The following is a 13,113-nucleotide window of genomic DNA, read 5'->3' as shown; positions in this document are numbered from 1 at the left end:
TTTAACCATCAGGGTATGTTTCATTACATTCAGACTAAATGACTTTGGCTCAAGAACAATCATATTTCCTTTGCCACTCTACGGAGTTCCATCCCAGCACAGTGTTCATGACCTTGTCTAAATATTTGGAGGGTGACATGGTCAACCTTTTTGTCTCTTAGGGCTACTATCATTCCGGCAATCAAATTTAAGTTTGTTTTCCTTCTATGTGCAAACAGATCTTTCACCATAGAATCATATAAAAAATTACCATCTTCATTTATGTAGGGCACCAATAAAAAATTCAATTAAAATGAAGAATCAGAGCTGGCAAAAAGTCTCAACCATCATTTGTTCTAACGTGGGAAATGACAGTTAATCCTTTGCCTGTGAAAAGTATAACCATTTTGCATGTAATTAGAGGGTAATATTTTAAGTGTTAAAAGGAAAACAAATCCTAAGGAATTTAATTTTAAGAGGTTTTATTATGGAGGAAGAGTTGTCTTCTTAATGTTACCTGCAATTGTAAAACAGATCTTTGTAATGGATACAAATTAACACATAAATTCTTGGGAAAAACAGATAACATACAAAAGAAAGGTATCCTGCATAACATGAATACTCAACTTTCAGCATCTTTCCTCCTTATAGGCAAAGTTTTTTAAAAGAAAAGACAATACATGTGGGGTCAGTAGGAAAGCATAATCCAGTTATGAGGAAGATGAGATGATGACTGTTGAACTAAACAATCAGTGATGGGATATGTGCTCTCGCATCTTGTCAGAGGCAAGAAAAGGGACGTGCCACCTTATGTGACATACTTGTCAGACAAGAAGGCAGCCCTAAGTGTGAATCGTCCATGTAGTCCACCCGCTTCATGGGACTCTCTCAGGAAAAGAGGAGATCCATCCACTGGAAGAGAGAATGAAATAATGTCTCTTTCAATGTGACATTGGGGGATCAGGTCTAGGAGTCACAGAATGCTTAGAAATGGAATTTGTTTCTCTTGAGCAGTCAGTAGGTAAAATTCCCAAAGGTCTTCGATTTTTCAGATAAGGTGATAACGAAGTATGTTCTGGAGACTTTCAGATCATAAAGAACTTAATTTTCATATTTTCTTATAATTAAAGGTGCAAAATTCTATGAATGATTGACAGTAAAATATTAACACATTAAAGCATGAACAAAAAGGAAAATTTTGAAACAAGTTGTCAAACTTAACAAAAAATAGATACTGTGCAGCCATTTACAGTGTACACTTGAAGAATATTCCAGAAGGAAAGGGTTGATTAACATACTGTCAAATGCAAAGCAATGTTTCAAAATGGTATATTCCATATGATTTCTATTTTGAAAGAAAAATATGTACATAGAAAAAAATGATTGGGAGAACATACACAAACTACTAACAGAAGTACCTCTGCTAACGAAATTTACTGTCTTCACATTTTTTTTTCTTTTCCAAATGAAAAGAGGATAGGAGAAATTGTTATTTTCAAAGAAAAGCCGATAAATACTGAACTTTTTTTTTTTTTACATTTTAAAGGGGCAGGTTTACCAGGAAAAGGAGAAATAAAAAGAGAGGTACCTGCATAGTCACAGATGGACAGGAGAGTTCATCAATTATTTTTCTTTAAGTTACAAAGTCAATAGTTCATTAAAATGTACAGCTTCCTTATAAATTTTGCCAATTTACACAACAGCAATGTATTTTTACAAAATATATAATGACAATAAACTTGTATCCAAGATCACAGTCTTCTACACTGTCTTCTTCATACATCAGTGGGTCTAGAAAATGAACTTCATATGCTTGATTCCATAAGTTTTGAAGAAAACCATGATAATGAGTGCCCACAGTCCCAGAATAAAACCCCCAGGGGGATGCCAGTCTTTCAGCTTTGGTTTCTGTAAAACAGCAAAGAGATGGTAAATTTAACAGTAAGTAAATATGCAAACACTGGTGGCATATAGAAATTTCACTGGTTGTGCTCTAAGTGGGATTATTTAACCAAATTAAATGTATTGGGACATATTTCATAATCAACTAAATCACTGCTTCGAGAACAATCATATTTACTTTACAGCTCTAAGCAGCTCATCTCCTATGATTTAAAATACCTAGTAGTTACTTCTGTATACAATATTATAAACCCACTAATAACATTTCAAGGAATATTGTGATAAAATGAAATTCTATTTTTCTTTTCATTCTATGAATGGAGATTGTATTTATAGATTTTCAATTGGGTGATTTTTCAGCAACTTTTGCCTTCCCTTCTGAAACTCTCCCTTAGCTCCAGTTAGTTATAATTTCATGTTTTTAGTCTACTTTTCGGGCCATTCCTTTCTAGTGTTCTTTGCTCCTTAAATGCTAGTGTTCTTTAAAGCTCTGTCTTCAGTATTTATTATCTCCTTTTATACAATATCTCTAGGTGACACCTATATCCTGTAAACAGGCTTATGACTCCCAAAATTTACATCACTAAAATGGAACTCTACAATAAATTCCGACTCACATACAACTAACAAACTTCACTACAGGCTATCGTTACCTGCCAAACCACTTACTCACTTTAAGTTTCTCAATCAGTAACATTTGTTTACAGCAGTTACATTCCAATTTCAATGCCATATCTATTCCTATCCTCCACCACTCCTTCTTGAAAACTTCACAAATAACCAAAAAATCGAACTTTTCCTTATGTAACTTTCCACTCCAAAGTCTACAATTGTTTCTGAGCATATGTGTGGGGATGATGATGACGACAGTCCTTGCCCTCTAAGTACCTTACAAGATGATAAGTTCTATGGTTTGAGAACCATATCAGATGGCAGAGTTGGAAGTCCCAGAACTCTTTGTGCAACACTGTGAAAAATATTAATTTAATTCCAGTAGGAAATCTAGAATAATTAATCTAAAGCATCACAAGCTATGACAATGAAAGAAGTAAGTGAACTAGGGCCTCCCCGCTGGCGCAGAGGTTGAGCACTGGGTTGCGAAGCTGCCCGCGGCCTCTGCAGCGCCGGTTCGATCCCCGGTTGCTCCCCGGCCACCAGAGGAGGGTCCCACATGGCATGCAGACCTCTCCTGCCGCCCGCTGCTCCCCTCAGCAATGTACTTTGGTCCTTCTGCCTGCTCTGCTCCCCACTCTGGATCTGGTGAATTCTCTCACCCTCCTGCGCTTCTGACTGTACCCCGTGCTTGTATAAATAAATAAACAAAAAAACAAGAGTTCTCCTTAAAAAAAAAAAAAGAAAGAAAAAAGTGAACTAAAGACAACTGACTATTGCTCACTTTCTGTTCTGTTTATTTTCTACTAATCAAATGAAAAAGATGAAGATCAAAAATATTATTTTTTCATGGGCTGGGAGATTACCAATATTCATTTTTAGGGGAAATATACCTTTATACAGCACCCTAAAGGTGTTCAGTTATGGAATCCAGTTTAGAATACTGACCTAGTTGAGAAGACAAAATTCAGATTTTTCCCAAAAGCTCAGGGTCTCTGATTCATATGGTACTTGAACACACACAAGCACACACATCAATGCTTTTGAAAAATTAAATATTATCACAATTTGGCATTAAACTGAACTCTTAACAATGGAAGGACAGGCAATATACACAACTGTTTTACAGCCAATTTAGTGAATTTTAGTGCTAGAAGAGTAGAGGGGTATTAACTTTCAGGAGTTCAAGAGCACTGTGACTTTCAGGTGGTATTTAAACCAAGTCATAAAAAATGGTAAACATCACTGAAGTTCTATGAGTCATTAGGGATTATTGAAATAATAATCAAGTAGTTACTAGCAAATCTTATTTCTGCAGCCACAGAACTAGTAATTTTCCAATAAAATGGATTCCCTAAGGCGTAGTTTTTACTATTAGATCATAAATTTCACAGCCTGAAACAGTTGCCAGAGAGAAGACAACTGTGGTTTCTCTGGAATGATCATTTTTCTGAAGATTCAACAATTGGTCCTGGCAGCTATTTTGATACGTTATTCCAAAGGCTGACTCAGAGAACTCTGGAGCCATTGCTTCCTGGCCCATCAATGAGATGTGTCCCATCTAGGCCACTGATGCTCAGCACACAAAAGCAAAGTACAAGAGCTGTGGTTCCCTAACAGCAAACTTTGAAAGTAATAATGGAAGACTAAGAAATATATGTAATTACTACAAAATTATAATGAAATGGTATATTCATTCATATTGAAATATTGCACAAGCTAAAAAAAGGAGCAAATCTCACTCTTTCAAATGTTATTTGCAGTTCCTGTGTTTTTAATTCTATATTCAATTCTATATTCACTACAAATTTTTGATTAACAAAAATGGAAAATGAAAATTAACTACAGTTTGGACTCATAGCTTAATATGGTATTGAGATAAGATTCTCCCAGTAATGCCTCTAACATGTTCTCAGGAATATACATATGAACACACAGTAAAAAACATCATACTCTATTAATTTAATCTCTGATGAATAACCTCAGCTTCACTATCTAAAAGTTCTAGAAGCCAGTTCAAGAAACAAAATAATGATGGATCCAACTTCCTGATTATCTCACATGATGCAAAGTATTGCTTTTCTCCAGGAAACAGTAATTTTGTCAGCTGAGAATGCACTTTAGGGGCCTCTCTGTGGCACAGTGGGTTGAGAGCAGTGCTGTGAAGCTGTCCGCAGCCTCGGCAGCGTGGGTTTGATTCCCTGCCAGCCAGGGAGATACCCACATGGTGAGGTAGACCTCTCCTGCCTCGTCCACTGCTCCCTTCAGTAGTGTATTTCAGTAGATCTGCCTTTTCTGCTCCTTCCTCTGTCTCTGGTGAATCTTTTCACCCTCCCGCACATTTGGCCTGTAACCCAGCTCCTATATAAATAAATAAAAAAAAAAACTTAAAAAAAAAAAAAAAGGCAGCATTTTAGTTCTCCCTTTTTCTGCCTGCTATTTAAAGGAAAGATTGCATATCAGAAGGATGGTTTTATGAAGCTGCCTACTTCTGCAACTCATTCTCACCCCTGAATGGCATAACTCTTTATACATCCATTTAAATGTAATTCCCAATTTAAAAAAAAAATATCAGAAGATAGAGGGGATACTACCAATGGTTCACTTCAACTAAGAAGGTTCAATATTTGCATGAGAACTTCTAGAGATGTACCATGTGCCCCTGTCAGAGAAGAATACAGGAAAAATCCTCTTGGAAACAGCTTGTTAAGAAATAAGGTTTTCCCATATACTTCATCTTTTTAAAGTGCCCCAAAACCAGGCAAACATAGAATGATAGCAGATGATCCTAGTTTAATTTAGCAAAGTCACATTTGATGACTGCCTGCCAATCACTGGGAACTATATAAAACAAGTAAATGTATTCTTCTGATGCAGACCTGAGAAGGCAATAAAACCTAAGTAGGTAGTGGGAAGCAGCCATGTGCCCTGCTGACAAATGACAACAGTGTTCTAAAAGGAAAAACCAAGGTGGATATGAGTAGAAATACTCTGACACAGGAGGGGGAAAAATCCTGAAGGTGCAGCAAACAGATTTGTGCATAAGATTTAATGAGAAACCAAAAGATAATTTTAGAAAAATTTTTATTTACCAGGGACAAGAATAAAGATCGCAAGAGACCAAAAATAACAGTGTTATAAAGAGAAAAATAGTACAAGACACAGGACAATGGAATGAGAAAAAAGGAAGCTGGGTGACATAATTTTATAATAGCAAAATTAAAATCTACACTGACGAGAAGATAGTGTTTTAAGCACATCACCTAACTGGAGTAGACTGCTGGTAAAAAATGACCCCAATTTTTCATACGTCACTGTGATTAACAACAACAACAGCAACAAAAGTTTAAAAAGGCAGCTTAGTAAAACCCCCCAGTCAGCCTCTCCCATCATCTAAGGAGAATACAAAAAAGCACAGAAAAAGACAACAGCACCATTTGCAGTATGTTGCTTTTTAGCATCTCCCATCAATAGGTGGAATCTATGTCCGTGCTCTTTGAATCAGCTATTTTTATGACTTCTTTAGCCCCCAGAATACAATAGAAGGAAGTGCCGCGGTTCTGAGGCTAGTCTACAGAGGACTTGCTTACTTCTGCTCTTTCTCTGACCACCACTACAACCATGAGTAATAAACCAAGCCAACCTTCAGAATTATAAGCTAAATATATGGTTGGCGTTTTAAATCACTAAGTTTTGAAGTGGTTTGTGATGCATCTACAGAGGTGATTATTAATGTGGAATGAAAAATTTCCATTCTTTGCCATCAAAAGAAAATGGAAAACGGTCCCAATTATGCACTTGTAGTTTCAGCTTTCTACAACAATGGTATATAGCACAAAGGGCAGCTAATCAATCCCTTGTCCATGAATTTTGTAGAGTTGAGGAAGATGTGTCAAGATAATGCCCTCCTCGAATGAGAAATTCAGCCACATTACTTCATCTAAGGTAATTTTCAAAAAGTTACAACTTCGACATGTCACACCTGAATAGTATCAGATTTGATATTTAGTTCCTTTCCTTTTGAAGTAATTAGTGTTAATCAGATGCTGCCGCCCTACTGTAGAAATGAACATATTCCAAGATCTTTATACATCTTACCCATAATAAATTTATAAAGTAGTTACTTTAATCTAGGAAAATTAAGAGATGGTTTGTGTTCCATCATTTTTTTAAAGATTTATTTATTTACGCACACAAGAGCTGGGGTACAGGCCAGAGATGCGGAGGGTGAGAGGATTCACCAGAGACAGAGTGGGGAACAGAACAGGCAGATCGACCGAAGTACATTGCTGAGGGGAGCAGCAGGCAAATCAGGAGAGGTCTGCTGCGCCATGTGGGCTGCTACCTGGCCAGCTGGGGATGGAACTCGTGCTGCAGAGGCTGCGAATTGATTCACAGTGCGGCGCTTAACCCCTTGCGCCACCAGGGAGGCCCCTGTTCAATCATTTTTTAATTGAAAGTTAACCATAGCTTTTTCTTTAACCATGATTTTTGTTTTTCTGTGTAAGAGCTCTTACTTTTTAATACCCTCTGGAATTTCTAGTCAACCCAAATATAACTCATAAAAAGAGGAAAAAATTTTCACTATTTGTAGACATAATACAAAGTCAACTCTTAAAATTACTGAAAATAAAGAGCTCAGATTTGAGAAAAATATTTAAAAAATACCTCTCCTAAAGCCAGTAATAATGAGTCAGACAAAAGTATTAAAAGTAATTTCATTCACAATAGCAATAAAAATTAAAATAAACTACAAATATGCATAGCATAAGATGTAAAAAAAAGCACTCTATATCACACTACAAAGGAATAAACAGTCCTGAATATAAAAAAGGAGATGATAATGCTAAACTGTACTGTGTTTCTGAAGCATAATAGAAAGAGTAATGAAATAGAATAGAAATTAGACATTCAGTCCAGTAGCGAATATTTTAGTATCTGCTAAAAGAACTATCACAAAACAAGGACAAAGAATATTATTCTTACTGGTGCTCTAAAATGGATTAACATTTTAAAAAATCAGCTGTATTTCTAGTTCAAAATACATTTTACATAGTTTAGAATTAGATATAAAAACAAAAATAATGAGACAAAATGTAGCAGAATCTATATTGTAAGATTTGCAAATCTAAAAGCAATAAATGAAAAGATTTTAAAAGAATTTAGAATTCCTAAAACTATTTTACAAAGTGTATAAATCAAGTGTTTAAAAACAAATGGGAGGGCCTCCCGCACAAGGGGTTAAGGGGCAACCTATGAAGCTATCTGCAACCACTCTAGCACGAGTTCGATCCCTGACCAGGGAGCTGCCCACATGGTGCAGAAGACCTCTCCTGACTCATCCACTGCTCCCCTCAGCAGTGTTTTTCAGTACATCTACCTGTTCTGCTCCCCTCTCTGTTTCTGGTGGATCCTCTCACCCCCACACCTCTGGCCTGGACCCCAGTTCTTGTATGCATAAAGAAACACATCTTTAAAAAAAAATGGGAAAATGAAAAAGGGAATAAAGTCTGTGCATGAAGATCTCCCAAAAATCAATGATACAGAGTTTGTCAATTAATGGGAAAGAAATAAAATTTTTTGCAAATGACTAATATTTCAAAATAGTCAATTTTCTTCCCATAAAAATAATATATTACCAATTTCTTCCCCTTGTAAAAATTAAAGTACTAAATATTAATAAGGATAGTTAATTTTTCAGGGAAGTAATCATTAATAAGTTCAGAGATCTTTAAAAATGTTTATATCTTCTCATTCTTAGAATCTATATTAAGGAACTATGAAATGTTGAAAAAGCTTTGGTACAACACATTTCTTAGTGTTATGTAACAAAAAATGGGAAAAATCTATATAAATAATAACATGGGAAATATTGTACATCCACATAATTAAATAGCTATCAAAATGTTTTTAAACAATTTTAATGATTTGGAGAGATGCCTATAGTAAGAAAAGTATTAATAGTAAGAAAAACAAAGCAAGAAGCACACTGAACATAAAACTCCTATAAGAAAACATATGCACCAAGCTCCTTGACACAGTCTTGGCAAATACTTTTTGGATTTGCAAATACTTTTTGGAAAAGCAAAAGCAATAAAAAGAAAAATAAAACAGGTGAGAGCACATCAAACTGAAAAGAAACCATTAATAAAAGGAAAAGCAACCTACAGGATGGGAGAGGAAATTTACAAACTGTCCATCTGGTAAGGCACTACTATCCAAAATATATAAAGAACTCATATAACTAGATGACAAAAAAAAAAACCCAAAAAACCCAAACAACCCAATTTTTTTTTAAAGATTTATTTATTTATTTATATAAGCACTGGGCACAGTCAGAAGCGCGGGAGAGTGAGAGAATTCACCAGAGTCAGAGTGGGGAAGAGAACAGGCAGAGTGACGAAATACACTGCTGAGAGGGGCGGCGGGAGAGGTCTGCACGCCCGCCATGTGGGACCCCCGCCCGGCAGCCTGGGAGTGAATCGGCGCTGCAGAGGCTGCGGGCAGCTTCGCAACCCAGCGCTCAACCGCTGCGCCACCTGGGAGACCCCAAACAATCCAATTTTAAAAAGGGAAGATGATCTGAATAAATATTTTTGCAAAGAAGACAGGGCATCAAAAGGTGTTCAACATCACTAATTATCAGGAAATACAAATCTAAATCACAATGAGAGATATCACCTCACAACTGTTAGGATGGTTTTTTTAATCAAAAAGTCAAGAAATAGCAAATGTTGGTGAGAATGTGGAGAAAAGGGAACACATGCACTGTTGGTAGAAATATAAATTGATATGGTCACTACAGAAACAATAAGGACATTCCTCAAAAATAAAAATAGACCCATTATATGATGAAGCAATTCCATCTAAGTACTTATCCAAAGAAAACCAAAACACTAACTTGAAGTGATAGCTGCACTCTCATGTTCACTGCAGCACTATTTACAATAGGCAACATTACTGAAGAAACTGAAGTGTCCATTGATGTATGAATAAAGAAAATGTGTATATATGCACATATATACAGGCACACATGTACAGACACATAATGGAATATTATTCTGCCATAAAAAGAAGGAAATCTTGCCATTTAAAACAACGTGGATAGACCTTGAAGGCACATGCCAAATGAAATAAGTCAGACAAAGACAAATATTGTATGATCTCATTTACATGTGTAATCTTAAAAAAACAAAAAAACAAAAAAAAACCAACAAACCCCAACAACCAAAACACAATCCAGAACAAAATAAACGGTAGATACAGAGAACAGAATGGCAGTTGCCAGAGGAGGAGTCAGGGGTGGGAGGGTGGAGTGGATCAAAAAGTACAAACTTTGGGCCTCCCTGGTGGCGCAGGGGGTTGAGCGCAGTGCTGTGAAGCTGTCTGCAGCCTCTGCAGCACCAATTTGATTCCCGGCCAGCCAGGGAGATACCCACATGGCGCGGCAGACCTCTCCTGTCTTGCCCGCTGCTCCCCTCAGCAGTGCTTTTGGTCTGTCTGCCTGTTCTTTCCCCACTCTGTCTCTGGTGAATCCTCTCACCCTCCCGTGCTTCTGGCCTGTACCCCAGCTCTTGTATAAATAAATAAAATATTAAAAAAAAAACCTTTCAGTTATAAATAAGTAAGTCATGGGGATATAATGATAGATAGCATAGGTAATATCTGAAACTTGCTAAGAGAGTAAATCTTAAAATTTCTCATCACAAGAAAAAATGTATTTATGGTGATAGGTGTTAACTAGATTTGTGCTCATTTTGCAAAAATATACAAATACTGAGTCATTATGTTTTATAACTGAAATCAATGTGTTATAAGTCAATTATACCTCAATTTTTTAAAAAGGGGAAAATGCAAATCATATATAAAATATGATCTTTATAATACTTAAAGAAAGCAAATATACAGAAGTCTTAATAGTGTTTCTCTCAGGATTACAGGCAGTGTGACTCTCTTCTCTGTACATACATATACTTGTGAAGGTATGTTTTCTAGAGCAGACATTTATTTATTTAATTCTTTTTTGAGGAGTAGAGGAGTACACAGGAAAAAAAGCCCACCTAGAAGAGCCCACCTAGAAGAATCTTCATGTATTTACCTTTTCCAAATTAAGAGATGTGCTGCAATAATACTGTTTAGTGCTTGATATCCTACTTTAAGAAAAAGTAACATGAACAGTATGTCAGCCACATATTATAATAAAGTGCTTTGCCAGTATCTATTTAATGATATTCCTGGTGTGTGACAAAACTGCTATTTTTAAAACAACTATAGGTAATATTTTAGCCATTTTGCAATGATTTTACTTATATAAAATCATATGGCAGATTGGTACAATTATTGTATTTTGTGATATAGCTGCATCTGAGGTAAGTTTATATTAGACAATATTTTGTAATTCCATTTGTGGCCATATTAGAGCTTCTTATAAAATAACATTTAATGTAGTTACTCTGACTGCTATTAAATACACTTTTTTTTAAGCTTTCACAATAACAGCTACAATAGAAGGTGAAAAGCATGCATAAAACACTGTGATGTGTCATCAGCAAACACTTAAAAGCTTAAGGGTTACCTATTATTGAAATGTCTAATATTTCAATTAAAAAAGATAGGTAGCTAAGCAACACTGCACTGCCATTTTAGTCTCCCCATTCATGTTGCTAGGAGAACACTACCAAAGAACTTCAAAATAGTTAACACAGCACAGATCTAAGTATTACATTAGGTAAAAAGGAAACTGAGGATTTTCAAAACTATACATGTTAACTGGGAAGTAGATGGAAAATTTCCAATGATTCAATTTTTTTCTTAAAGAAAAGAATATATTACCAGATTCTTTTCTTAAACTATAGGGTACATATCAATAAAGTTAAACTATATTTTAAAGAAAGGAAAAGAATAATTCACCAAGGTTATAGTTATAATTACTTTAGAAAATAGCTGTTTGTTTTCAACTATTTAATCAGTATATTTTTTAGTATTTCCAGTCTCTCTACATCCTCTCTATAAAATATAATTTGTAGTCTTTAAACTATAGTAATAGCATAAAACAAAGTGTGGTCAGCAGAATTCTGAGGCAGTGCCTAACATTCCCTTGAGTGTGAATGGGTGTTATAAATATGATGGGATATCACCCCATGATCAGGTTACATTATATGGCAAAAATGAAGGGATTCTAAAGATATAATTAAGATCCCTAGTCAGTTAGCTTTCAGTTCATTAAAAGGGAGATTTTCCTGGGGAACAGAGGACTAACCTAAGCAGGTGAGCACTTTAAAAGAGGGTCTGGATATCAGACACAGGAGTCAGAGACACATTAGAAGCAGACAAAACTCTCTCCCACTGGTCTTGCACAATTAACTAGCCATCTTGTGGAGAGAGAGAATGGCAAGCAGCCATAAGGAGCTGAAAACCTATGACCCTCAGACTGTCCCCCAACTATGAAGAACAGAATTCTACCAAAACCAGCAAGCTTGAAAAAGGTCCCTGCAGTCTTGAAGCTTGAAAAAGCCTCACTGCAGTCCCAGCTGACACCTTATTGATGTCTTGTAAGATATGATCAGAATTCAGGGAGCTTTGGGTGGCCAGTATTTGTAGGGTAGGCTACTGGAAATGAGGGAAATGCAGACACACAATTCTAGAGATCTGCAAAGGGGTCTCTTTGAGTCTCAGGCAGATTGCTAATCTGTGTGTGGTGAGATGCCTGACCCATGGAAACTGTGATAATAAATGTTTTTAAATCACTAGGTTTATCTCTTACATAGCAAAACAAAACTAATTCACAAATAAACTTGCCAAACTGGGATTTAAAAATAAGCATTATACTACCAGGAAATGAAGATATTCATTACACCTGATACCTGTTTCTTGGGTGGAGTAATTGATTAAGATTATTAACTTTGTATGTTTCAAAGTAGAAGGAAAATTAAACAGTCTATTCTAATACCTCCTTCTCTTCCACACCTAGTCTATGAAGCCTATTCTCATATCCCACTATGAATTAATTTCTTCTTCTCTGGCAACTAATAAATACTTGGATTTTATCGTAACACTAAAGTCAAATTGTGGGTTCAATCCCATTACATTTTGATCTGTTAGTGATTTTTTTAATTTAATTTATTTTAATGGATGTAACATTGTTTACAATACTGTTTTAGGAGTACAGTTCCATACCTCTTCAATTATATAACTGGAACAACCTAGGTTATCACAACCTAAGTCAGATATGTCACCACACCATGCTGACCAACCAGAGCACTAACCCTCCATCACAGTACACGGTACCCCTCTACCCTTTGCCTCCCCCATCCCAACCTCAGTTCTGCTGTCAGAATCCAAGGGTTTATTTTTGTTTTACTTTGTCTGACAGTTTGATTTGTTTCCCCTAATTCCACATAAGACTGAAATCATCTGGTATTTGTTTTTCTCCTTCTGACTTCACTTAGCATAATTCCCTCAAAGTTTCATCCATGCTGTCCTGCAAATGGCAAGATTTCATCTTTATAGCTGAATAGCAAGTATTCCACTGTGTATAGATACCACATCTTTGGGTATGTATGTGTTATCTATTTCTGATCCCCATCAAGGTCTCATAAATTTTGAATAGAATGGAGGAAC

General features: G+C 35.9%; 1 protein-coding gene across 1 annotated transcript in view; it reads right to left on the bottom strand.

The window, feature by feature from the left end:
- Window positions 1-1,621: 1,621 nt before the first annotated feature.
- The window catches only part of PIGK (phosphatidylinositol glycan anchor biosynthesis class K), an 87,373-nt gene continuing 75,881 nt past the window's right edge, over window positions 1,622-13,113 (bottom strand). The window contains 1 exon segment of the mRNA XM_037498788.2: window positions 1,622-1,887. Coding sequence (XP_037354685.1) covers window positions 1,771-1,887 — 117 coding nt within the window. The 3' untranslated portion in view covers window positions 1,622-1,770.

This window comes from Talpa occidentalis, unplaced genomic scaffold, assembly GCF_014898055.3.
Source record: "Talpa occidentalis isolate TD23 unplaced genomic scaffold, MPIMG_talOcc4v2.1 talOcc4.9, whole genome shotgun sequence".
Classification (NCBI taxonomy): Eukaryota; Metazoa; Chordata; class Mammalia; order Eulipotyphla; family Talpidae; genus Talpa; species Talpa occidentalis.
The sequence above is the reverse complement of the archived record's forward strand: the minus strand, read 5'-3'. Positions and strand labels throughout refer to the sequence as shown.